We start from the raw sequence: 26,462 nt of genomic DNA, 5'->3' as shown, positions 1-26,462 counted from the left end.
TTTTTTACGTGGTCCTTAAGCCGGAATCCTAAATTTGAGTAACAAGAGTGAGTTTTTAGTTTACCGTTACATGTATGGTCACTCGGCATTTATGCCAATAGCACGGTGACACTAAAAAACAAAATAAATATTTTAAAAATGAACATCAGAATAGAATTTGGGTACTCGGACCGTATACACAGATTTTGAACATTGCAGTCATATTTGGAATATACAGAAAATATACAGAAAGATAAATGAGTCAACTTTCATAATTAACGTGTGTGTTTAGGTAACAGGACTGAGTGAAAACTTACAGGAACTCAACCAAAGTGTAAATTATATTTTTTTCTTATTTACTGTACATCAAATAAACCTAAAGTACATAGGATAAGGAGTACTACAAATATGTAAATATTTGAAATTAGTATTTATATTTAAACAACTTTTGATTATATTTATTTGTATAATGTCACAAATAGTCTAAAATGCGACAAATAAGACAACAAATTCTCTCTTTTTTTCAGTTGTCAAGTTGTCAATTTAGTTTAAATGATTTTAAATTGTCTGAAGTATGGAACCAGACCAATGTTCAGGACTTTTTGCTTATTTCAAATAAAAACTTAAAATTGTACCTTTTTTCCTGGGGACGTTTAAAGGTATTGCTTTGTTGGAATGGATATTATAATGCTATGTACACAACATGTTTTACTGCAAGTTATTTTTAACATCCATCCCATCCATTTTCTACCGCTTGTCCCTTTTGGGGTCGCGGGGGGTGCTGGAGCCTATCTCAGCTGCATTCGGGCATGTTTGGCTAAAATGTAATTTTACACACGGTTTTACCCTAACAATGTCTGCTTATTTTATGACAAAGCAGAATGTAATCTTGCAGCAAAGCTAAAACAGCATGCAGTATACACTGTAAGAGGGGGAATAAATGCTGAGTAGGGAACAAAACAATCCTGTCATTTCTCGCCCACGATGTAGTCAGACGTACATCGTGTTCCTATGCGCACCTCTGGTGTCCTGAAGCCGCCTTGGATGTGTTGACTGGCACCGGCTTGAACGTGCCAGTCTGGCAAAAGGATCCGACAAGTCAGCTGGAAGAAGACCGAAAAGACCGGAAACGTAGGTGGTCTACTTTCAAAATAAGAGACTGTTGTAAAACCGTATGCGCATTATTACCTAGAAGACACAAACATGTGTGTTTAACTAATAATTAATCACTCAATTGTGACAGTTGAATGCTCTCAGCTTGGTGTGAGACCACAATGACTCCATACAGATCACTGCGATTTAAAAGGATTACAAATGGCAAAAGAAAATTGGAAATATTGGATGCATCCATAAAAAGCCTACAAATGTCTTCTTTTTTTTTTTTTTAGATATCAACAACAATACAATATACCTCTCATGGTTAGTAAATGCATTTTTAAATCCAGTTTTACACATACAGAAAAAAGTACAAGCATACATTTTGCCGTAATACAACATCAAAGCCATGTCCATATGAATATGGATGTTAAAAAAAAGCATATTATCTCGTTTAATGAGAAATGTGCAACAATATTTATATAATTCTTGAATCTTATTCAACAACAATGTGTCTGTGCATTTTGTGCCGCATGGGCCTTAATATAACACTCAGTGTGCACTGATTTGAATGATAATGCACACCTATAATGTACTGTATCATATCACTATACTAATGAACAGATGCGTAAAATTCCACTTCGTCAGCGCTGGCGGATTTTTTAAGCTTCTGATTGGACAACAAACAATGTTTGTATATGGTCAGAGATTCTTTTGACATCTAAACATTGTTTTAACAACAGAAAGGCGAGACTGCAACTTTTTGAAAATATGTTAGTGTGGACATGTAGCACATGTCTTGTCAAGCTACACTTTAGTCGTGGTGTCAAAATTGTTTTCAGTGAGGGCCAAATCACAGTTATGGCTGCCCTCAGAGTGCCGCTTGTAACAGTTAACATACAAATCTAAGTGTATAATAATTTGCCTCATGATGTTATTACGCAATTTTGATTATAGATATTTAATTGGGGTCAAGCGGTAGAAATAGAATAATGTGTACAATGTTCATGGTGAGGTACGCCCGGCTTTGAACAGCTATTGAACGATACCCTTATTGGTATCATCTAATGGCTACTGCACTGTATGTGGACTTTGATTTAAAAAAAACTGCTGCACTTTATATATTTCTGCACTTTAAATGAAGCTGCTAAAATACTGTAACTTGACCGCCCACTGATTTGTAACTCACATACCCTCTGTGTATTACTTGTATTTTAAATTGTTGATCATTATGTAATTTTATTTTTTGATGTGTATTTTCAATCCTGTGTAATTTTATTGTAGATGTTAGATAGATAGATAGATAGATAGATAGATAGATAGATAGATAGATAGATAGATAGATAGATAGATAGATAGATAGATAGATAGATAGATAGATAGATAGATAGATGGATAGATAGATAGATGGATAGACAGTACTTTATTGATTCATTCAGGGGCGTTCCCTCAGGAAAATTTAAATTCCAGCAGCAGTGTACAGAATTGAGATCGAATTTAAAAAGTAACAAGTAAATAATGGAGGTATAAATGGAAATCAAATACAAAATATTGCAATAAGAATAAAAATATAAAGCAACAATAAGAATGAAAATATAACAGTAAAAATAAGAATATAACAAGAGAAACTTGGCAAAATGTATTGCACTGTTATTGCACCTGGGGATAGGTTGATTGGCAACACTAAATTGGCCCCAGTGTGTGAATGTGAGTGTGAATGTTGTCTGTCTATCTGTGTTGGCCCTGCGATGAGGTGGCGACTTGTCCAGGGTGTACCCCGCCCACCGCCCAAATGCAGCTGAGATAAGGGATGCGCGGTAGAAAATGGATGGATGGATGGTTATTGCACTGTTAAAGGGGAAAATTATCACCAGACCTATGTAAGCGTCAATATATACCTTGATGTTGCAGAAAAAAGACCATATATTTTTTTAACCAATTTCCGAACTCTAAATGGGTGAATTTTGGTGAATTAAACGCCTTTTTAATATTCGCTCTTGGAGCGATGACGTCACAACGTGGCGTCACATCGGGAAGCAATCCGCCATTTTCTCAAACACCGAGTCAAATCAGCTCTGTTATTTTCCGTTTTTTCGACTGTTTTCCGTACCTTGGAGACATCATGCCTCGTCGGTGTGTTGTCGGAGGGTGTAACAACACGAACAGGGACGGATTCAAGTTGCACCAGTGGCCCAAAGATGCCAAAGTGGCAAGAAATTGGACGTTTGTTCCGCACACTTTACCGACGAAAGCTATGCTACGACAGAGATGGCAAGAATGTGTGGATATCCTGCGACACTCAAAGCAGATGCATTTCCAACGATAAAGTCAAAGAAATCTGCCGCCAGACCCCCATTGAATCTGCCGGAGTGTGTGAGCAATTCAGGGACAAAGGACCTCGGTAGCACGGCAAGCAATGGCGGAAGTTTGTTCCCGCAGACGAGCGAGCTAAACCCCCTATAGGGTATGTCTCCAAAATATATTAATTGATGAAAATTGGGCTGTCTGCACTCTCAAAGTGCATGTTGTTGCCAAATGTATTTCATATGCTGTAAACCTAGTTCATAGTTGTTAGTTTCCTTTAATGCCAAACAAACACATACCAATCGTTGGTTAGAAGGCGATCGCCAAATTTGTCCTCGCTTTCTCCCGTGTCGCTGGCTGTCGTGTCGTTTTCGTCGGTTTCGCTTGCATACGGTTCAAACCGATATGGCTCAATAGCTTCAGTTTCTTCTTCAATTTCGTTTTCGCTACCTGCCTCCACACTACAACCATCCGTTTCAATACATTCGTAATCTGTTGAATCGCTTAAGCCGCTGAAATCCGAGTCTGAATCCGAGCTAATGTCGCTATAGCTTGCTGTTCTTCCCGCCATGTTTGTTTGTGTTGGCTTCACTATGTGACGTCACAGGAAAATGGACGGGTGGTTGAAATCAGGCACTTTGAAGCTTTTTTTAGGGATATTGCGTGATGGGTAAAATTTTGAAAAAAACTTCGAAAAATATAATAAGCCACTGGGAACTGATTTTTAATGGTTTTAACCATTCTGAAATTGTGATAATGTTCCCCTTTAATTGCATTGTTTTTGTTGCAGTTTATTTCTGTATTATTATTGTTTTGTATCCCCTGTCATCCTAGTACCCCCCTCCTGCACCATAAAAGGACTACAGATGGAAATTAACATGGTGCTAAATCTGGTGCTGCCATCTGCTTAATGTAACTGCACATTGTCCATCAAATAAACAAATACAAAAAAAACCGTATGCCGCTTTTATTTTGAAACCCCTTTACCGGATGCTCCGCCTGAATCTGCCTAACTTGCCTGCCGGGGCTGCGCAGACTGTGTGCACCCTCAGTCAGACAGGTGGAGGAGACGTCGCTCCGCGGCTGAGGTGCACCGTATTCGGACTCGAATCGGAGCAGAACCGGGCCGGTGGACGGTGTTTTGAGTCCGGCCGCAGCCGCTGGATGATCGGAACCATGCTCCGGCTCGGTTCTCATCCATAAGCATCGCGCACATGCTGGAGCGTGGACCGTGGGAGGAGGCGGCATGTAGTGGAGATGGATTAAAGACGGAGGACTTCACATGTTTGCTTTCAGACATTAGTGCTGTCTAGTCATGGAGAACCAAGGCTGCACCGAGCCGCACACTTACGAAGACGTGCAGAAAAGCGGCTACCTCCGCAAGCATAAATCCATGCACCGGCGCTTCTTCGTGCTGAGGGCGGCCTCCGAGCATGGTCCTGCCCGCTTGGAGTATTACGAGAACGAGAAGAAATTCCGCAGCAAATCCCCCGTGGCCAAGAAAGTGCTCAACCTGGAGACGTGCTTCAACATCAACAAGCGGGCCGACTCCAAAAACAAGCACCTGGTCGTGCTGTACACCCGCAGCGAGAGCTTCGCCATCGCCGCGGACAGCGAGGAGGTCCAGAACGAGTGGTACCAGGCGATGCTGGACCTCCAGTGCAACTGTAAGACGGCAAAAGTAGAAATAATCCTCCATTTTATTCTCTCATGCTTTCCTGCATGGGGCCCATCCTGCCTCGGGCTCTTTTTGCTCTCCATCTGCCTCGGCCATTGCATGCACTCCAATGCATGTTGTTACTCATTTATGTTCATATTTACCTCCTCTGTGTGGATCTGCGAATTATTAGGATTTTTTATTTATTTATTTTAACCAGCAAACGGAGCCAAGTGATTTTCCCCCACAAATATGACTGCATTTTTATGACTTTATAGCAGCGACGATCCACTCAGTGGCGTGTATTCTAGCGAATAAGGTGCAGCCTTATTTTGCATGGCGCAGTGGGCATATAGCAACCATCCACGGCATGCATCATATAGCTCCAGCCTATCGTGGAGCACTCCACTCTAGCCCGTGTTGTTGTTTTTCTGCACAGCCCGCCCGCCTCTAATAACCTACATTTGTGCAGAAGGCGCCATCAGCATCCGCGCTCTCTAGTCTGCATGCATGCCAGGAAGAAAAAACATCATTTTTCTACATGTGCAAAATCTCCTCCTGTTGTTTACCTTCACGTTCTGATGCTGCTGGGGAGCAGAACAGCACCAGCAGCACCAGCACGACCCCTCCTTTCCCCCTTCTCTGTGCACTCACCGGTGGGCTTCCCCAGCCCTGCATGGTCTTCACATGAACGTTTGCATAAAAAAAACTGATGTGGCGACTTGTCCAGGGTGTACCCCGCCTTACGCCCGATTGTTGCTGAGATAGATAGGCTCCAGCGCCCCCTGCGACCTCGAAGGGAATAAGCGGTAGGAAATTGGTGAAGTTGGTAGAGTGGCCGTGCCAGCAATCGGAGGGTTGCTGGTTACTGGGGTTCAATCCCCACCTTCTACCATCCTAGTCACGTCCGTTGTGTCCTTGGGCAAGACACTTCACCCCTTGCTCCTGATGGCTGCTGGTTAGCGCCTTGCATGGCAGCTCCCGCCATCAGTGTGTGAATGTGTGTGTGAATGGGTGAATGTGGAAATACTGTCAAAGCGCTTTGAGTACCTTGAAGGTAGAAAAGCGCTATACAAGTATAACCCATTTATCATTTATTATTAATGGATGGATGGATGGATATTATTTAATCTTTTTTAAATTGGAGCTAAACTGAGCGTGAAATGTGAGTATAAACACTATAGCTACAGTGATCTGTTACATTCAGTCACAGGGGGGTGAAATACACAGCTGTCCATCCATCCATTTCCTACCGTTTGTCCCTTATAGGGTGGCGGGGTGCTGGAGCCTATCCCAGCCACACATGGGTGGAGGGCGGGGTACACCCTGGCTGTGCACTGCAAAAAAGAGCTGTCGAAAATAAGATAAAAAGACTAGATTTTAGGAAAACATCAAATCAAATCAAATCAAATCAACTTTATTTATAGAGCACATTTAAAATTTACCACAGGGGTAGCCAAAGTGCTGTACAATGAGCAGGTTAAAAGATAAAACGAGTACCGAGCAACCACAACACAACACAAACAGAACACGATAAAAAATAAATAATTAAAATAGAATTAATAAAAACATAAAAACAGGATCACAGCAGGTGTATTATGGGGCGCCATTGCAGGATGGATATCACTCAGTGTTAAAAGCCATGGAATAAAAGTATGTTTTTAAGAGAGATTTAAAAACAGGAAGAGAGGAGGCTTGTCTAACACTCAGGGGTAGGTCGTTCCAGAGCTTGGGAGCAGCAACGGCGAAAGCTCTGTCACCTCTAAGCTTCAGCCTTGTGTCAGGGACCGTCAACAGCAGCTCTTAAGGATCGGGTGGGGCAGTAAGGCTGAAGGAGGTCGGAGAGATAGGTTGGCGCGAGGTTGTTTAGACATTTAAAAACAAATAAAAGGAGTTTAAAATGTATTCGGTAACGCACAGGGAGCCAGTGAAGGGACGCTAAAATAGGGGTGATGTGCTCACGTCTGCGGGTCTGTGTTAGCAGACGAGCAGCAGAGTTCTGCACGAGCTGCAGGCGGGCGAGGGAGGCCTGGCTAATGCCAACATACAGGGCATTACAATAATCAAGACGAGTCGAGATAAAAGCGTGGATTAATTTCTCAAGATCATGTCTTGATAGAAGCGGTTTCACTTTCGCTATTTGGCGTAATTGATAAAAGCTTTTTTGAACGACGCTGCTGATTTGTTTTTCGAATTTAAAATCTGACATACAACATACTAAAAACTATAGTGAAATTATCAGTCAATCAATCAAAGTTTATTTATATAGCCCTTAATCACAAGTGTCTCAAAGGGCTGCACAAGCCACAGCGGGGTCATATCCCACATCAGGGCGAGGAAAAACTCAACCCAATGGGAGGTCATTTTTCTTGACAAGACATCATAAATTAAGATGTATTTAATTAGCAGGACTTTTCAGCTAGAATTTAGTATTTTACCATTAAAACAAGCATAATTCAACTTGCAATTCTTAAATTAAGCATCCTCCAGATGTTGCAGAATCTTTACTCAACATTTTCTATGCGGGGGAAACCAAACTATTTTGTTTGAATAGATGTTTTCTAATTTTTTACATTTTTAAACTAGAATAGAAAAAAGATCATTATTATGGGTGTAACAGTAGATACCGCGGTATAATGCGGTTTCACAATAAAGCCGTGACAATGTGACAGTATCAAATAAAAACTTGGTGACTGTAGTTTTTTTTCTGGCACTTTTGCTTTGTCAGGTCTGAAAATAAATTATTAATGCTAAGATGAAGATTAGTGAATGACTAAAATTAAGTAAATACCTCTTAAAAGTATAACGGAATTATCTAGTAATAACAGTTTAAATATTGGCAGTGGCAAATAATTCGCAGTGTACACAACATGGAAGGGATATATCGGGGAAGCATAGCTCGGTTGATAGAGTGGCTGTGCCAGCAACTTGAGGGTTCTGGGTTCGATCCCCGCTTCCACCATCCTCGTCACAAGACACTTTACCCACCTTCTCCCAGTGCCACCCACACTGGTTTAAATGTAACTTAGATATTGGGTTTCACAATGTAAAGTGCTTTGTGTCACTAGAGAAAAGCGCTATATAAATATAATTCACATATTCATTTATATTTCTTAGCAGTGTTGTAGTGGTGTACAGCAACCAGGCATTTTGCTAAATACCAAACTAAGTATTATAAATAGCTGACATTACTACTATAATAAACACTGTGTTTAATAATTTAATAATGCATGACTTGCTTAGTACTGCGATGAGGTGGCGACTTATCCAGGTTGTACCCCGCCTACCGCCCGAATGCAGCTGAGATAGGCTCCAGCACCCCCCGCGACTCCGAAAAGGACACGCGGTAGAAAAAAATGGATGGATGGAAGGACTTGCTTAGTAAGAATTGATTTGTTGTGTTGAATTGATTGTTATTATGCTGTTGTAAAGCAGTTGTTATCAAACGTTTTACACCAAGCACAACCTCAGTTTTGTTAGGTTTCTACAGTTTTTATATTTAATTTCAATGTGTTTTTTTCATACATGTAATATCATTCATATATTTGTATAATATTTTTCATATCTTGTTTTGGTGTGGCTAAGAAGCACTTCATTAAAACCTGACATTTTATATATATATATATATATATAAAAGAAATCTATATTTAAAGACAAAACATTTTTTCCATTAATTTATTTTGAAGACAACAAACCAAAAATACTCCTTGTGTAGAGAATTCAATCAAATTAGAATATCCAATTCAATACTGTCATCTGAAAAAAACCCATAGAACTATTAAAATAAAGTAAAAAAAACATTCTGTAATTTTCGTACAGTAATTTTTCCCGCTGTTTTTGTTGTTGAATGTGCTACAGTCCAATAAAAGAACAAGCCACACTCTAGACACATTTGCCTTAAAGCAAGTGAGGCGAAAACAAATGCACTACTTGGTTGCAACCAGCAGAGATGCTGTTGAGTCAGTAAACACAATGACTTTTTCAGTATCCGCGAATACTTAACAACATAGACTAAAATAGTGTTCCTTAACCATTCTTGGGCCAAATAAATATCTGTTCTTATCTGTGGTCTGTATGGCCCGCAGAGTTACTCAGTTGTAATACACTTTCCCATGACGTGTGGCAGTAATGGCAATATCAAACAAACAGAAAAAGTCTGGAGCTAAAGTCATAGAGAACTTTCGTAAGCGGAAAAATTATGACTAAATTGGTGTAGCTGTATTTTCATTTGCACTTTAATATTATTGATAGTCTACGGGTAGTTAAAAAACACATTTTATTTATTTAAGCACAACATAATTGTATGTAAATTTACTTTTTGTCTGTTTTTTGAGTGCCTTCTTTTGCAGTATATTTTGTTAGTACTTATTTTTCTAACCAGACTAACCTAAACCTAAGTTTATGTGTTAAATAAATAATAACCTTTGTGATGAACACATGGTTTCATATAATTTGACAAGCTTGTAAACTGTAAGTAGATTGGATAAAGTTAATGAATACTATTAAAATCAAGAGTAAGATTAAACATTTAGTGTTAATATTTGAGTGGGCCCCCTGTGGCCCTCTGTATTGGAAAATGTGGACCCCGAGGTCAAAAAGGTTAAGAACCCCTGGACTTAAGTAACTCATCTGGGGAAACAAAGAAAGATTTTACCTTCCCAATAGAAATTAAGATTAATTGATTAATTAATTTTTTCCATTGTCTATCAAAGAAACTAAGACAAATGCTGATCCTTAAATAAGAGCATCAATCCAAACCATGCATTATTTAAATGTGAAGGCAGTATTTTTGAGTATACAGTATATTATTGTAGGCTTAGCTTTTCACTGCATAATTTTTCCTGTGTAAAGTTGTATCTTAAGGGATAGAAATGGATTCCCTGATTCCCATGTGTGAAGTGTAACTTTGTAACAATTTAAGCTGATATTGGACAAAACTTTTAATGTCCTCTACTTTACTTAAATTTTTCATGTTCATTTATTGCCTGTCTTTTCACTCACAGGTAAAACTCCTGAGGACTACGGCAGCAGTGGAGAGTGTAGCTCCCCTTCTCCAATTCCTACTTTCAAAGAAGTGTGGCAGGTCAAAGTTTGGCCTAAAGGGCTTGGACATGCCAGGAACTTAGTGGGCATCTACCGTCTGTGCCTAACTGACAAGACCGTCAACTTTGTCAAGCTGAACTCGGACATTGCTTCTGTGGTGCTTCAGCTGATGAACGTCCGTAGGTGTGGCCATTCAGAGAACTTTTTCTTTATTGAGGTGGGACGCTCCGCCATAACCGGGCCAGGAGAATTCTGGATGCAGGTGGATGACTCTGTGGTGGCTCAGAACATGCATGAGACCTTGCTGGAGGCCATGAAAGCTCTAAGCGAGGAGTTTCGGCAACGCAGTAAGTCTCAGTCTGTGGGCACTTCCTGTGGCGGAGGCACCGTGTCAAACCCCATTAGTGTTCCCAGCCGCCGACATCATCCCAATCTGCCACCAAGTCAGGTGGGCTTCACCAGGCGAGCCCGCACTGAGACGCCCGGCGGCAGCAGCACCAGCACCTCGCCGACATCACGTCACGGCTTCCCACGGGCGCGAACGGCCAGCATCGGGGCCAGGTCGGAGGAGAGCGGAGTGAGTACCAGATCAACATGGGCCAGCTCGAGCCCAAGTCTTAACGGATCCTGCTCAACTACTCCAACTCTTAGACCCAAGCCCACCAGAGCTCCCACCCCTGCAAAGATTACACTCAGTCTTGCTCGCTACACACCTAACCCCGCTCCCTCACCTGCTCCAAGCCTCTCCTCCAGCTCTGGTCACGGCTCTGAGTGTGGCCTAGTAGGGGCAGCTGTGGGAGGCATGACAGTGTGCTCTTACACTCGTGTAACTCAGAGAGTTTCTGTTTCGGGTTCACCAAGCGACTATGGCTCCTCAGATGAATATGGCTCCAGTCCTGGTGAGCACTCCTTACTCATGCCCAGTATGGCTGCCCATCATGTGCACGGAGAAGGTTCCTCCAGCTATATAGTCATGGGTCAGCGGGAGGGCCTTCTTGGTTCCCATCATCGCTCCAAAGGCAGACAGATTCTTCGACGTTCGTCCAGTCGGGATTCTGAGGCAGAACGACGACTGCTAAGTAAGAGGGCTTCCCTGCCTTTGGCTGCCCATGAAAGGCTCGTCCCGCATCGGAAAGATGACGACGAGGATGATGAAGAATATGCCATTATGTCACAGTGTGCTAACAGAGAAGGTCCTGGCGGTGTGGCGTTGGGGCGTGGACGTCGAGATGCAGTAGGGGAGAACAGAAAGAGGTTTGAAAAAAGGAAGGAAGTAGAAGCAGGAGCTCCAGTGGATAGCGGCTACATGTCAATGCTGCCTGGAGTCACGTCTCCAGCAGCAGACGACGAGTACATGGCCATGACACCCAACAACAGTGTTTCCCCGCCTCAGCATATGCGACAGCCCAGCACAGAGGGCTACATGGTCATGTCCCCCAATAGTAGCGTCTCCGCAGAGTTGGGCATGTGGGATACCAGCGGGAGCATGGAGAGCCGGGTCGCCAGCGACTACATGAACGTCTCACCCATCAGTAGCCGATCTGCTTGTAGCACACCACCCTCCCATCCTGAGCCGTACCAACTTCAACCAAAAATGTTCAATTCTTATTTCTCTCTGCCTAGAGCTTATCAGCATACCCTATATAGTCGTTTTGAGGAGGATTTAAACAAAGGGGAGAACAAAAAGGGCAGTGATGATTGTGCTGTAGGGGGTAGTGCAGCAGGGTTCAGCAAAAGAAACAAAACAGGAGTGGGGCCGAGTGGAGGCTTCCAACTCTCCATGTCTTCCTCGTCTTTCTCCTCAAGCTCGGCCAGCAGTGAAAGCCTGGAGGACAAGACTATATCAGCAGGGAAAGGGTTAAGTTTGTACAAGAGTGCAGGAACATGCACTAAAGAAGGCCGCCACCAACAAAAACGTGGATCAAGCTGCAAGAGCCCAAAGCAACAAAGAAAAGGCCGCCCCCTCAGTGTGTCTTCAGACATCAGTAAAGCAAACACCCTCCCTAGGGTCAAGGAGAATCTGCCCCCAATGGCAATTCAGAACGTCGGTGACTATGTGAGTATTGTGTTCAAGGGGGACAAAAAGTATGATGGTGGAAGACATGCCGGGTCCGAAAGAGCGCAGCCTGTAATTCACGGAACCCTACGCCCTTTGAACCAGCCCCTCATTGACCCCAACAATGTCACTAACCTGCCTCGCAGCTTTTCTGCACCGTTGTCCACCTCTGCTGAGTACGTGAGCATGGATGTAGGGAAGTCATCAACACCCCTTAGGTCAACATTCAGCCCCTCACTGCAGGGCCCACCAACTGTACCCCCAAAGGGTCGACTAGAACATGGCACATCATCTCCTCTGGCAGCTGAAGGAAACACTGCCTATCGATCAAAAACAAAGACTGTAGCAGACACCCATAGTTCATTCCCAGACAAAGCTTCTGATCCTAGCATTTCAACGAGACCTGCCACCCACTCTGGTACACTTGTGTCCATGGAGGATGACACAGGGTTGGGCTTTTCTCCAGTCAAGTCCTTCCAGTCCCCAGAGCAAAGCAGCAGACTTGCCCGAACTGAGAACCAGTGTCGACGGGTTCACCGCCCAGAGACCTTTAACTCCCCTCCATCTGTATCGAGCCACCCACCTTCCACTACCACAGTCTTCCCTGAAGGCGGCCAGGCGGTGGTCCACCGGCATGCTTTGGATTGCTCTCCTTGGGAAACCGGTCAGGGGTCTAGTTTGTCTGCCACGCCACCTCTGCAAGCCTCTGCTGAACAAGGCCTTAACTATATTGACCTCGACTTGGCCATTAAAGAGAACCCTCAAACTGGAGGAGAGCGTTCCTCTGCAGGCTACTACATCGGAGCAGGTGCTGTGGGTAGCAGTGCCGGCTCCAGCCTCAACATGTATGCCAGTATTGACTTCTACAAGTCAGAGGAACTGCGAGCACACCAGATTGGAAGAAAGGATGATCAAGGTAAGGACTCCTAGTACATAGATCTGTCTCATTTGGAATGTTTTTCTATTTATTTGTGTGGGTGAAGATATAAATTCTTTCATGTGAGGTAGTTTGCTTTCAGACAGTACTTCCAGATTTACTGCTTATTGATAAATAATTTACTATATGGTAGTTCTGTTCTAGTTTGGACATGATGGAGACCTGCTGCGTTGTGAGGTAAAAGTTTTCTCACTGACAACTAAATAAAAGGATTTACACATTTTCAACCAATCCCTGCGAATTATGCCCGGCATTGCAACTTTGTCCAATGCCCGCAACTTCCCTGCACATTTTGGCCATTTTTTTCTGAGCGCACGTCAACTGTCTACTCAAAACTCATGTTTGTTTCTTGTGTAGATGAACAGAAATGTGTAATAATATATCAACTCTTTACTGCTCAAACGGCACAACTGTTGTCCTCCCGCACAGCTCAGACCTACTTCCGGTTCCTATCTACAATGCTGAGCCTTCTGGGTAATGTAGTATATAAACATTAGGAAACACACTGGCTTGCTTACTTTCTAGCTTGTAATGATTACAGTCGTGGTCAAAAGTTTACATACACTTGTAAAGAACATAATGTCATGAATGTCTTGAGTTTCCAATAATTGTTTTTTTTATGCATTTATTATGGTTCTACTGAAAATGTGACCAAATCTGCTGGGTCAAAAGTATACATACAGCAATGTAAATATTTGGTCACATGTCCCTTGGCAAGTTTCACTGCAATAAGGCGCTTTTGGTAGCCATCCACAAGCTTCTGGCAAGTTTCTGGTTGAAATTTTGACCACTCCTCTTGACAAAATTGGTGCAGTTTAGCTAAATGTGTTGATTTTCTGACATGGACTTGTTTCTTCAGCATTGTCCACACGTTTAAGTCAGGACTTTGGGAAGGCCATTCTAAAACCTTCATTCCTGATTTAGCCATTCCTTTACCACTTTTGACGTCTGTTTGGTGTCATTGTCCTGTTGGAACACCCAACTGCGCCCAAGACCCAACCTCCGGGCTGATAATTTTAGGTTGTCCTGAAAAATTTGGAGGTAATCCTCCTTTTTCATTGTCCCATTTACTTTCTGTAAAGCACCAGTTCCATTGGCAGCAAAACAGGCCCAGAGCATAATACTACCACCACCATGCTTGACGGTAGGGATGGTGCCTCACCTTTTCTCCTCCAAACATATTGCTGGGTATTGTGGCCAAACAACTATATTTTTCTTTCATCTGACATCACATGGACAAAGATAAAACCGTCTGGAGGAAAGTTGTGTGGTCAGATGAACAAAAAATTGAGCTGTTTGGCCACAATACCCAGCAATAAGTATGTACTTTATTACCACGTAATGTCTACTTTTAAGTCTGTGTGGTAAAAGATGAATAAAACATCTACACAGGATTTGTTGAAATCCTGTGCTTTTTGAGGTTAAAAGAGAGATCTAAACATTGGTAGCACATTCAGAAAATCACAAGTTTATTCAATATTATTGAAAAATAAATAAGCATCAAAATATTGCAACTTTTGCCGCAACTTTCACAAAAAAAAATCTCGAAAATCCTTAAGGGGCTAAATCAGGGGTCCCCAAACTACGGCCCGCGGGCCGGATTCGCCCCGCCAGGGTCCAAAATCAGGCCCGCGTGAAGTCCCAAGTATTAAAAAAAAAATAATAATAATATATATATATATTTTTTTGTGTGTCTTTTCTTATTCACTTTGTACCGCTTGCTAATCACGGTGTCTCCTAGCCGCTCAGGCAAATCATATTGTTTAAAAATGCATTTTCTCATCGATAACGTGACATCTTTGCGCGTGCGGAGAGTGCAATATATTTATATATATATATATATGTATATATATATATATATATATATATATATATATATATATATATATATATATATATATATATATATATATATATATATATATATATATATATATACAAACCCTGTTTCCATATGAGTTGGGAAATTGTGTTAGATGTAAATATAAACGGAATACAATGATTTGCAAATCCTTTTCAACCCATAATCAATTGAATGCACTACAAAGACAAGATATTTGATATTCAAACTCATAAACATTTTTTTTTTTTTGCAAATAATAATTAACTTAAAATTTCATGGCTGCAACACGTGCCAAAGTAGTTGGGAAAGGGCATGTTCACCACTGTGTTACATGGCCTTTCCTTTTAACAACACTCAGTAAATGTTTGGGAACTGAGGAGACACATTTTTTAAGGTTCTCAGGTGGAATTATTTCCCATTCTTGCTTGATGTACAGATTAAGTTGTTCAACAGTCCGGGGGTCTCCGTTGTGGTATTTTAGGCTTCATAATGCGCCACACATTTTTAATGGGAGACAGGTCTGGACTACAGGCAGGCCAGTCTAGTACCCGCACTCTTTTACTATGAAGCCACGTTGATGTAACACGTGGCTTGGCATTTTCTTGCTGAAATAAGCAGGGGCGTCCATGGTAACGTTGCTTGGATGGCAACATATGTTGCTCCAAAACCTGTATGTACCTTTCAGCATTAATGGCGCCTTCACAGATGTGTAAGTTACCCATGTCTTGGCCACTAATACACCCCCATACCATCACAGATGCTGGCTTTTCAACTTTGCGCCTATAACAATCCGGATGGTTCTTTTCCTCTTTGGTCCGGAGGACACGACATCCACAGTTTCCAAAAACAATTTGAAATGTGGACTCGTCAGACCACAGAACACTTTTCCACTTTGTATCAGTCCATCTTAGATGAGCTCAGGCCCAGCGAAGCCGACGGCGTTTCTGGGTGTTGTTGATAAACAGTTTTCGCCTTGCATAGGAGAGTTTTAACTTGCACTTACAGATGTAGCGACCAACTGTAGTTACTGACAGTGGGTTTCTGAAGTGTTCCGGAGCCCATGTGGTGATATCCTTTACACACTGATGTCGCTTGTTGATGCAGTACAGCCTGAGGGATCGAAGGTTACGGGCTTAGCTGCTTACGTGCAGTGTTCCCAATTTGCCTGTTCACCTGTTGGATGTTCCAAATAAGTGTTTGATGAGCATTCCTCAACTTTATCAGTATTTATTGCCACCTTTCCCAACTTCTTTGTCACGTGTTGCTGGCATCAAATTCTAAAGTTAATGATTATTTGCAAAAAAAAAATGTTTATCAGTTTGAACATCAAATACTGTATGTTGTCTTTTTAGCATATTCAACTGAATATGGGTTGAAAATGATTTGCAAATCATTGCATTCCGTTTATATTTACATCTAACACAATTTCCCAACTCATATGGAAACGGGTTTTGTATGTATATATATATATATATATATATATATATATATATATATATATATATATATATATATATCTTATATATATATATATATATATATATATATATATGTATATATATATATATATATATATATATATATATATATATATATATATATATATATATATATATATATATATATATAAATGTGTATATATATATATATATATATATATATATATATATATATATATATATATATATATATATATATATATATATATATATAAATGTATATATATATATATATATATATATATATATATATACAGCCCGGCCTCCGGCCAAATTGTTTTAACCCAATGCGGCCCCCGAGTCAAAAAGTTTGGGGACCCCTGGGCTAAATCCTCCACCTATAGAGTTTAAATTTTGTTGACTTAACATAGTCCTAATGTGATCCTGCTAAAAAGCAAACAAAATTGGACAAATCGTCTACAAATACAAGCTAAATGTCTCAATTTCCCAATTCCAAAATTTGCTTCAAAATGTTTGACTATTTGTCGACATTGAAACGCAGACAAAACTGGCATGGGTCGGAGCATTGCAGCGCCGTCTCCAAACAGTTGGTTGTCTGCAAGGTATCCTTTTATCACGAGTGGGTGTCGAATGCGAGCACGGCCAATTGATGTGTCTGCCGCTGGTAATGAGCCTTTCACATAAACGGTGATAGACGGACGGGAACACAGGCCAGGTACTTTGTGCTCGTGTGTGTGGGCGAGCTGTCGACCCCGCCGGTTCAGACGGCAACGTCGAGGTTTTCCATCATGCTGTGCTCTGCTCAAAGTCATATAACGGTGAAGTGTGTTTTTGATGGATGCGCACTGAAGCACATTAGAGATGAGTGGCTCTCGTGTGTTAAGAAATAACTTCTTTGAGAGGCACTTCATCAGATACAACACATGAGATCCTATTCAATCATAATGCATGTCTTTACAAAAATAATAATGCCCAGTGTTCATTGATACTGCTGGAGAGGTATTAATACAATAATATCCGGAACATTATGTTTACACATGCATATTTAAACATATGTAGATAGATCTTATGTAATCCTACCTCAGCAGTTTCTGTCCAGCATGATACCACCTTCTAAGGTAAAAACAATTTTAACCATGGTTGTAGTTTGGATGGGTGGAACTTTATTGCCATTGCACTTAAAAAGTACAACAAAATTACATTTTCAGTACAAACCCGTCCAAGAACAGACATACAGTTACAGTGTAGTCAGAGCAGGAACACTGATCGTGTCGCCACATGGTAGGAAAAATGGTAAAGGTAGAGGAAAAGGAGAAGAAAAAAAGCAAGTCCCAAACTAAAATCCTGGGGGCTGGGCGAGTTTAGTTTACTTTGTAAAGGCATGCAGTGTGATTGAAAAAACCTTGAGTAAAGCACATATCCGTATAACGACATACAACTCGAGACTTGCAGCGAGGAGGCAGAGGTCGGGCATCCGACCCAAAGCTGCTGCAACCAGAGGCGCTGCTCTGTTTTCCGTCATACAGAGTGGGGTGAAGCACCGAAAGCGTGGGACGTGCGACCTGGGGAACGTGTGTGTGTGTGTGTGTGTGTGTGTGTGTGTGTGTGTGTGTGTGTGAGACGTGTAATTTCCTTGGATGTATTTTGCATGTGTGTGTAAGCCTTGGTGCTCTCGTGGAGTGTTATCGCGATAACACGGCCAGTCATACTGACTGATGTTTCTAATATTTTGACCCTCTTACGCAACTAATTGCAGAGCTGCAGTGGTAAACACAGTATTGTTAAATCAATACAGCTTTAAAGGGGCAGCCCTCGTATTGGCTCTCACTGCACTTGTGCGGGTGTTCCTAATGAGGTGGTCAGGAGGGAGTATAACATTGCACTATAAACAACAAGGAACTCTAAAATATTAATCAGGACAGGAACACACAATTTCTGCATCTAATTCATTTGGAATTTCCATAATTGATTCATCGAATGCATGTCTGGTCATAATAATTGCCTAATTATTGCAACTGGGGATGGCGTGTTTGTGCATTTAACATGCATAGAGTGTAAATCTCTTGTAATATTCTGTCAATAGCTCCTATACATGTCCCCATTGAGCCTGTATGTTGTTATGTGCTGCATCTCCTTTGATACACTTTGTTTGTTTCATCTGTATTTTAAGCCTTTTTGCATGAAACATTGCATACATAATAATAGGTATTGTTAACTTTCTATCATCACGCATACAATGATGTTAATAAGACATGTAAATTCATGCCTGTGAATATTCTCACATATCCAGCTCATTGTATTCTCAGGGTATTATACTGTCCGCAACTTGACCATTCTGTTGTCTGAGAAGATGTTTCCCCTCCCAAATCTGTGCATCAATTTATGCTCAAAGATGAGATAGGACCGCTTTTGGTCTAGCTAAACTTATGACTAGAGTTGTTCTATCAAGTCTTTGGACTTTTACCTGGACTGTTCAGGTTATCTTAGAAGACCTTTCACCTTTCACCCGAACAGTCTTCATTCGTCCATGCTCGAAGACTAGATAGGACATCTCTAGTCTAATGAGACTTATGACTTCAAAATGCTATTTTAGAAAAGGTTTCCCCTCTTGTCAGAGTAGGCTTCATTGGTCAGTGGGCAAGAACATGAAAGGACATCTCTAATCATAAGAGATTAGATAAGTTAAGTTGTTAGATATTTCCTAGGACTAGATATAGCACTAATACAGGTTGTTTTAGAAGATGTTGCACTTCCCAGCCAAGCAGCCTTCATCAGTTAATGTCCAAGGACTAGATAGGACAGCTCTAGTTTGACTAGACTTATGACTAACTAGATAGGACAGCTCTAGTCTGACTAGAATAATAACTAATAAATGCTGTTTTAGAAGACCTTTCACTTCTCATCAACCCTGGTTGATGACTTACTACTACCGTACTAGACTTACGACTATAGATGTGCTACCTATCTAATTTGCCTTATTTAAGACTAGAGTTAAATCCTGAATAAATAGTCAAATTAGTTCTCTAATTTCACTATATTTAAGACTAAAGCTGTCCTATCGAATCTTTGAACACTAGCTGATGAAGCCTGCTCGGCCTATATCGGACAGCTCTAGTCCTAAATTTAGTCTAATTAGACCTCTAATTTGACTAATATTAAGACTAAATCCTAAATATAGTCAAATTGGCCCTAAATTTGAGTAGATTTAAGCTTAGGGCTGTCCTATCCCGTCTTTGAGCATTAACTGATGAAGCATGCTCAAACTATATCTGACAGCTCTAGTTCTAAATCTATTCAGATTAGACCTGTAATTTGACTGGATTTAAGACTAGAGCAAAATCCTGAATCTAGTCTAATTAGACCTAAATTTGACTAGATTTAAGACTACAGCTAAATTCTGAATCTAGATTTTGGACTAGAGCTGTCCTATCCTGTCTTTGAGCAATAACTGATAAAGCCTTTTTCAGGCAGTTTTCGTCCTAAATCTTGTCAAATTAGAGCTCTACTTAATAGCTATATCAAGATTTAGGTTTTGTGGAAACAGCAAATATATTCAATAAGAAGTCCTTATATTGAACCTAGTAGAGATTCAGTTGACTTGTTATTGTGTGTTCAAGACGGTAATAATGATGGATGCCTGCATTTCTGAATCACAGCTGACCTAAGCCTGTTTTTTTAGTGTTTCGCACTATCATTTGCCTCTTATGGAGCCTGAGTCAAGTTGATGTATGAGCACTTTTATCCATAAGTGCCCCCTGAGGTACAAACTAATGCTTTATGAGCTTTATTAAAGAGAGGGTCATTCCGTCCCAGTGGATCACTATGGGACACACACAGCCGTGGCAAGCTGATTATTGCAATGCTCAGGTGTTTTCTCATCTGTGATTGCCAAATACGTGCGCAATTGTGCTTCAGGTTCGTATCCGTAAAAATCCATTAAAAAATATATCATGCATCATGTGATGTCTACAGTACACAAGCAGCCACTGATTCAATGTTTTAAAGGAAATAAACTTTATTGACCTCTTTGTAGGCCACATAACAGAATATTATTGGACAGGGAATACACATAAAAGTATATAGGGTCAAAACAAGAGAAGGTGTTGTCTCCACATTAAATTCTTGCTTGTGTTTGATTGTTTTCCTCCAGATTGTTGATTTGTGCTCAAATCTGCGTTGGACGGGTCTACGCTCAGCAGCCCAACTGTTGCCACAATACAACCGAGTCCCAACACTGGATTCCTGGGAAACCTCATCCTCATCTTGTTTGCCATTTTCTCTCTGCCAAACATGTGCCAAACACACACTTGCACACTCACACTCACACACACACACACACACACACACACACGGTAAGAGAAACGCTGTTTTCTGCCTCATTTGAAATGAAACTGACGTCCGATCAGCTAACTAGAGATGAAAAGATGGCGTGTGTTACAGTACGACAATCTGACAATCAAGTAAAGCCATAAAGTCAGTAAAGTGTCACACTTTTGCTTCAGTTGTGACGTATATCCTCCCAAATTGATACCATTATGATCGGCAGCTAAGCAAATGTGACAACTCAGTAATGACACGTGTCCATTTGGTGTATGGAGTCTTAATGTAAGACTTTGTTTTTGTCAACATCATCCATCCATTTTCTGTATTATTAATCAAAAGACTGATACAAAACACTTAAGACAATTATGCTGCCTAATGAGTTTTACATGTTTTTCATGCACCACTTTGGCTGTGACATAATGAACAACGACAACTTTATTTGACTTCCAAGGTACAGTTCGACTTACAATTTGAGCCGTTACTATGTTTTTCTGCACAACTTAACGAGGTTTATAAAATAGAGAATTTAACGTTCACACTGATTTCTTCTTGTTTTGCATTCAAGCCGTATTCCTTTGCTCTTTTTTTTTATGCTACATGCATTTATGTAATCATCCTGGTAGCCAACACTGCATACCAATTGGCACATTTGCATAGCGTTCTTCTGCAGGCACTGTTTAGTCTGACCTATTGGCATGATACATGTCACACATCATAAAAATATTACAATTACAATAAAATGTGTATAAAATAAAACAAAATGAGTTTGATAAAAAAAACAAAAAAACAGTGGGAGTGTAAACACTTTTAATTGCTATCATATACAAACAGTTTGTTTTTCCTCATTCACGCCAGTTTACGCAAATATAGTTTGATACAGTACATTACGGCGGCATATAAAATACGCAGTATACATACAGTATAAGGATTAATTCTTCATAGCCTAGATATTTACAATATACTCTTTTTTAAAGTGCCTCTTTTTTGATTGTAGCTGTTTTACACAGGTAATCTTAAAATGGGTTGTGGAAATACACACACAAAAAAGTCAACATGAATATTGATATCAGTAAACTAGTTTGCCTTACTGTTTATCTGGAAATTATTTTTTTAAGGGGTGGGGTAACATTTAAACCACTTTGTCAGCAAGTTTGACTTGTAGGGCCAAAAAAGTGAAGCAACATCTGTTAGTGGCTTGTATATAAATCTACAAACAAAGCAGGACTTTAAAATGAAAATGTATTGATTTAGACCTGCTGTGTATTTTGAACGCAAACATGAGTGGAGGTGATTTCAACTCTTCGGAGCAGCTAAATGCTTATCTGGGCTAAAAAAAAACATGTCGAACATGCGCTGTGTGTGTGTGTGTGTGTGTATGTTGTTTTTTATATTTGGATGTGGAGTCGGTCCCCAGATGGTGTAAATAGTGCTCCTTCTTTTAACTCTGCTCCGTTCACACTAACCCACGTGTTACTTTTTCTACAACTTCTGTTGGTTTTGCTGATGTCAGACTCATTGCCAAAAAATAACAGTCTGACAGCAAGCTTCGGCCCACTTCAAAGAGCATTTGTAAACTGTAGAGACGACAAAAAAAGTCTCATTTTAGTCCAAACCACTTGAGAGCTACTGGGCCAAAATATGTTTTACAATTTTCAACGGAATATTTTTAGAGTGTTTTTATGACCTGTTGCATGTTATAAAAAAGAAGGACTTTTTTGGGATAAATACAGTAATTCAGGACTTGTCTATAGATGACAACACACATCTGTACACAATGATGCCTAAAGCTTCAGTAACTACAACGACACAACTCAGTGGGTTTCCTGGCTATGTGTATACAGGGTATGAAGGGAAAATATGGTTCACACTGGTAGCATCATATTTGTGACAGGGCTCTTGAAGATTACTATTACAGTTAAGCCTTAACTGGCTCCATTTGTATTAAAAGGGAATGTGTATGTGTTAGAAGGAAATAAAAGAAAATGTCAAAAGACTGGCAGCAGTTGTGTTAATAAAATATAAATTTTGTTTTTTAAATTAGCCCATGCCACCAGTTTGACCAAAAAAATGGATCTAGAGAACAGATAACAAACAGGAAATCAGGAATTTTGGCCCCAAATCCAGGGATCAGATTCTGACAAACTCCTCCTGGGGACTTTAAACTAATGAGCCCAAATTAAAATCAAAGATACTAGACAGATGAAGAATGACAAATTACAAAGTATTTTAGCCTACACCACAGCATGTGGGCGGGGCGTGGTGTCAAACTTTGACAAACAGTCAGTCTGAGGAGTCACAAAAAAAATGGAGACATTACTAACTGAAGATGAAGATGGCAGCCTGAAGCAATGCATTGGTCACTTTATGAATTAGCTGTGCGCTCAATGCTGCTTACCGCTTTAAATTGTTTTATATTTGTTAATACTGTTTAGGAAACTCAATCCTTTGCACCATTCCAAACAAATGTCTCACAAACATTTTTAACAAATCTAAATGTTCAGGTGCATAAATTAGAATATATTCAAATAGTTTATTTATTTTGGTTGTTCAATTACAAAGTGAAACTCAGAAAAAATTCAAGAATGCATTTCTTAACTTTTTGATAATTTTGATGACAATTATGGCTGCAGTTATCGATTATTTTAGTAATCTAGTAATCTTTTGAGTAGTTTGTTGGATTAATCAAGTAATCTTGTGTAATACACTCATTGCGTATTTTAGGGAAAACAGTTGAAATAAACAACCAATGTTCTGCCCGGTGTAACCTCTATTCTTTTTTTCTAATAAGTGCACATTTATCAACATTTAAAATTCCACTTTTATCATGTGTGCATTAATCCGCATATTTAAACTTCCAGGAACACTAAGTGGTCAAAATATTATCCATTTTACTCAGTTAAACTCATTAAACGATGAATCCAAGATACAGAATAAAAATCAAAGCCCTTTTCTAATCAAATTATTTGGTTTAATCGATGAATCGTTGCAGCCTTAATGACAATAGCTTACAACTACTAACAGTAGTTTCTTGTAGAATTATAAAAATAGTCAGAAACTGCAAATCGCTGCAAATACTTTATGAGCCTTTATTTTAGCATGTAAGTTTGAATCGAACTGTATTAAAAAATAATAATAAAAAAAATACCTACATGGTATTCGAATTTATTTTGCACTATAGGACGAATATTTGTGGACATACTATGTTTAATTGCCAAAACGGTGTTCTATTTTTTAAAAACAATACCACAACACAAGGCCTTACAGTCTTTTGCCACTTTCATGTGTCATTTATAGCTGAATTGTTTTGTTTTTTTAAATCACTTTAATTTGGCCAAAATATGTGTAATTTTTGGCATGAAAAATAGTATTTCTCCAGTAATACCAATATTAGATGGACAAAATCATGTCACAAAAATCAAAATAAGGCTCACAAATCCAGATGGCATTGAATTATATAGTAGAGAATCATTTATATTCTAAACGAGCATAGCCCATCACTGCCAACAGGTTGTGGTTCATACTGCCAAACTCTTGTAAATTCAACTATTGACTTGGTTGAAGTGCTCCTTTATAATCTTGTTGTTACTCCATCGGTGGAATTCTTCTAATTAGGGATTACAGAGCCTCGCTGACTGTACCTCATAATCTCAAATCTTGCAGACGAAACAGTTGGTAGTTAAACCCCCTCTCACAGTCTGAGACCACTACAGGATATCATCAAATAGGGGCAAAATATATCAATAAAAAGCTATTTAACGTAAGTGATACTGTATGTACAATCAAGATGACGATTAAAAGAGCATTCTATGTATTTTGAAGCTATTGATACTACTTTGATAATGATGTAAACTGTACAAAGACTGAACACGAACAATGTAAAATATCATGTGTATAGAGGAGTTTGCGGGGACGGGCTTCTGTGGGGTTCATTTTATTAAAATGGTTCCAAACACAATATTGATGATTCTTGTCTGTGATGTAGACAACCAACTCAATGTTTTTTTTTATATACAGTATATATAAAAAGGCAAGGTGATACAAAAAACGATGTGTGTGTCTTTTATTGACGAAAGTCAACATTTAGTGCAAAACTGTCCAGACTTTTGTAAGCCATCACTGATCTGACTTTTTTAAGGTATTAGCTTGACTTTATGTTTTTAATCCCAGATTCCTTTGGTCCAACAGATGGTTGGAAAGATCATACCTTCACGGTGTGTCTTTTTTTAGTGTATGTTGCATGTTTGAAGACATTCTTCAGATCAAGTGGTGTGTAATTATGCTCAAAATGTTGAGCATAATTCACTTTTTATTACTCATGCAGGCATATGGGGACTTAATACAAAACTGACCAATAGTGCTATATTTGACCAAAATATCACAACCTAAATTTCAGCCAGTGATGGGCAGTGACAAGCTACATGTAGCTAAGATACGTAGCTTAACTACATTTTCCAGTAGCTTGGCGGGAGCTTAGCTACTTTTCTAACGAGTAGCTTTTTCTGTAGCTTTGCTACTTTTAGACCCGTGTTGCTAGGTAGATTACATCAAAGCTACAAGCTACAAAGAGAGAAAAAGGAATGCGAATCCAGGCCGCCGCCCAAAATATGGAGAAAATACAATGTCCTGGATGAATGAGTTAAAGTTAAAGTACCGATTGTCACACACACACTAGGTGTGGTGAAATGTGTCCTCTGCATTTGACCCATCCCCTTGTTCACCCACTGGGAGGTGAGGGGAGCAGTGAGCAGCTGCGGTGGCCGCGCCTGGGAATAGTTTTTGGTGATTTAACCTCCAATTCCAACCCATCCATACAAACGGAGAAAATCCATGATGATTGGTTGGTGTTCGTATGATGAGTCACAATTGGCTAAGGTTTGGGCGAAACATTACGGACTGTCCAATCAGTGCCAAGATAAGGCGGGTCATCGAAACCAGGAAGCAAAATTATAATCGTCACAAATGACGACGAGGGAGTCAGAGACAGAGGAACGCTTCAACCTGACCACTCAAATAAATAAATAAAAACATACTTGAAAATGGCAGAGGAATTCTCGCCCACATATTTGATTTTTCCTTGAGTGATGAAGACAACGTCAAGGGCACCCACAATAATGCGTGTGCTTGACCATATTTAGACAAATGTATGCGTTTAGAGAAAACAACGCCCAAACCTGAAGTTTTTAGTTGTTTCCGATGTAAACCAATGTCATAACTGCTCTCTTCATCTAAGACGTCCAACACAAATTTAGGAACACACATTAAGTGAGTTGAGCTCATGAAAAGTTTTAATGGACATAACCTTTACCAACTGTTCCCACACAACACACAAGTAATTGTTTTTTGTCAAGATATAGATATATGCTGTTTTTTTTTTTTTTACTGTTGCTAAAGAAAATTAATAACATTATAGGGGTGGGCCAAAGAAAAGGCAAACTAAATAAATACAAAGAGTGGGGAGCGGGGACCCCTAGAAGTAGTTGTAGTGTGTCCCCAGCTAAATGACAGCTAGTTAATAGAATAGACCTTTATTGGATCCATTTGTACACTCTCAGTTACATTAACATTGATGTGATACATGTGGGACCATAGATAGAAATGCAGTTAAATGTAGCTTTGATGTAGCAAGCTACTTTTGCTTTCCCTGTCGCTTAGCTAACTGAGATTAACTTGTAATTTAGCTGGCTACATTTTCCAAGTAGCTTGCCCATCACTGGTTTCAACCAAGTAAATGAAACCATAGACAGCTCAATACAAGTGCTGTGGTC

General features: G+C 39.9%; 1 protein-coding gene across 1 annotated transcript; it reads left to right on the top strand.

Moving 5' to 3' along the window:
* Nucleotides 1–4,431: 4,431 nt before the first annotated feature.
* Nucleotides 4,432–23,178, top strand: LOC133607539 (insulin receptor substrate 1-B). The gene is made up of 3 exons (XM_061962262.1): nt 4,432–5,045; nt 10,039–13,050; nt 20,525–23,178. The coding sequence occupies exons 1-3, from the start codon at nt 4,694–4,696 to the stop codon at nt 20,530–20,532; spliced, it is 3,372 nt and encodes a 1,123-aa protein (XP_061818246.1). The 5' UTR covers nt 4,432–4,693; the 3' UTR covers nt 20,533–23,178.
* The last annotated feature ends 3,284 nt before the right edge of the window (nt 23,179–26,462 follow it).

Source organism: Nerophis lumbriciformis, linkage group LG09, assembly GCF_033978685.3.
Source record: "Nerophis lumbriciformis linkage group LG09, RoL_Nlum_v2.1, whole genome shotgun sequence".
Taxonomy (NCBI): domain Eukaryota; kingdom Metazoa; phylum Chordata; class Actinopteri; order Syngnathiformes; family Syngnathidae; genus Nerophis; species Nerophis lumbriciformis.
Note: the sequence above shows the minus strand (reverse complement) of the source record. Positions and strands in the feature narration are given on the sequence as shown.

Excerpts from the sequence above, each read along its gene's own strand:
- LOC133607539 (XM_061962262.1), top strand. The coding sequence starts at position 4,694 with ATGGAGAACCAAGGCTGCACCGAGCCGCACACTTACGAAGACGTGCAG. Across the intron at positions 5,046-10,038 it reads GCTGGACCTCCAGTGCAACT|GTAAAACTCCTGAGGACTAC; the intron begins GTAAGACGGCAA and ends TTTCACTCACAG.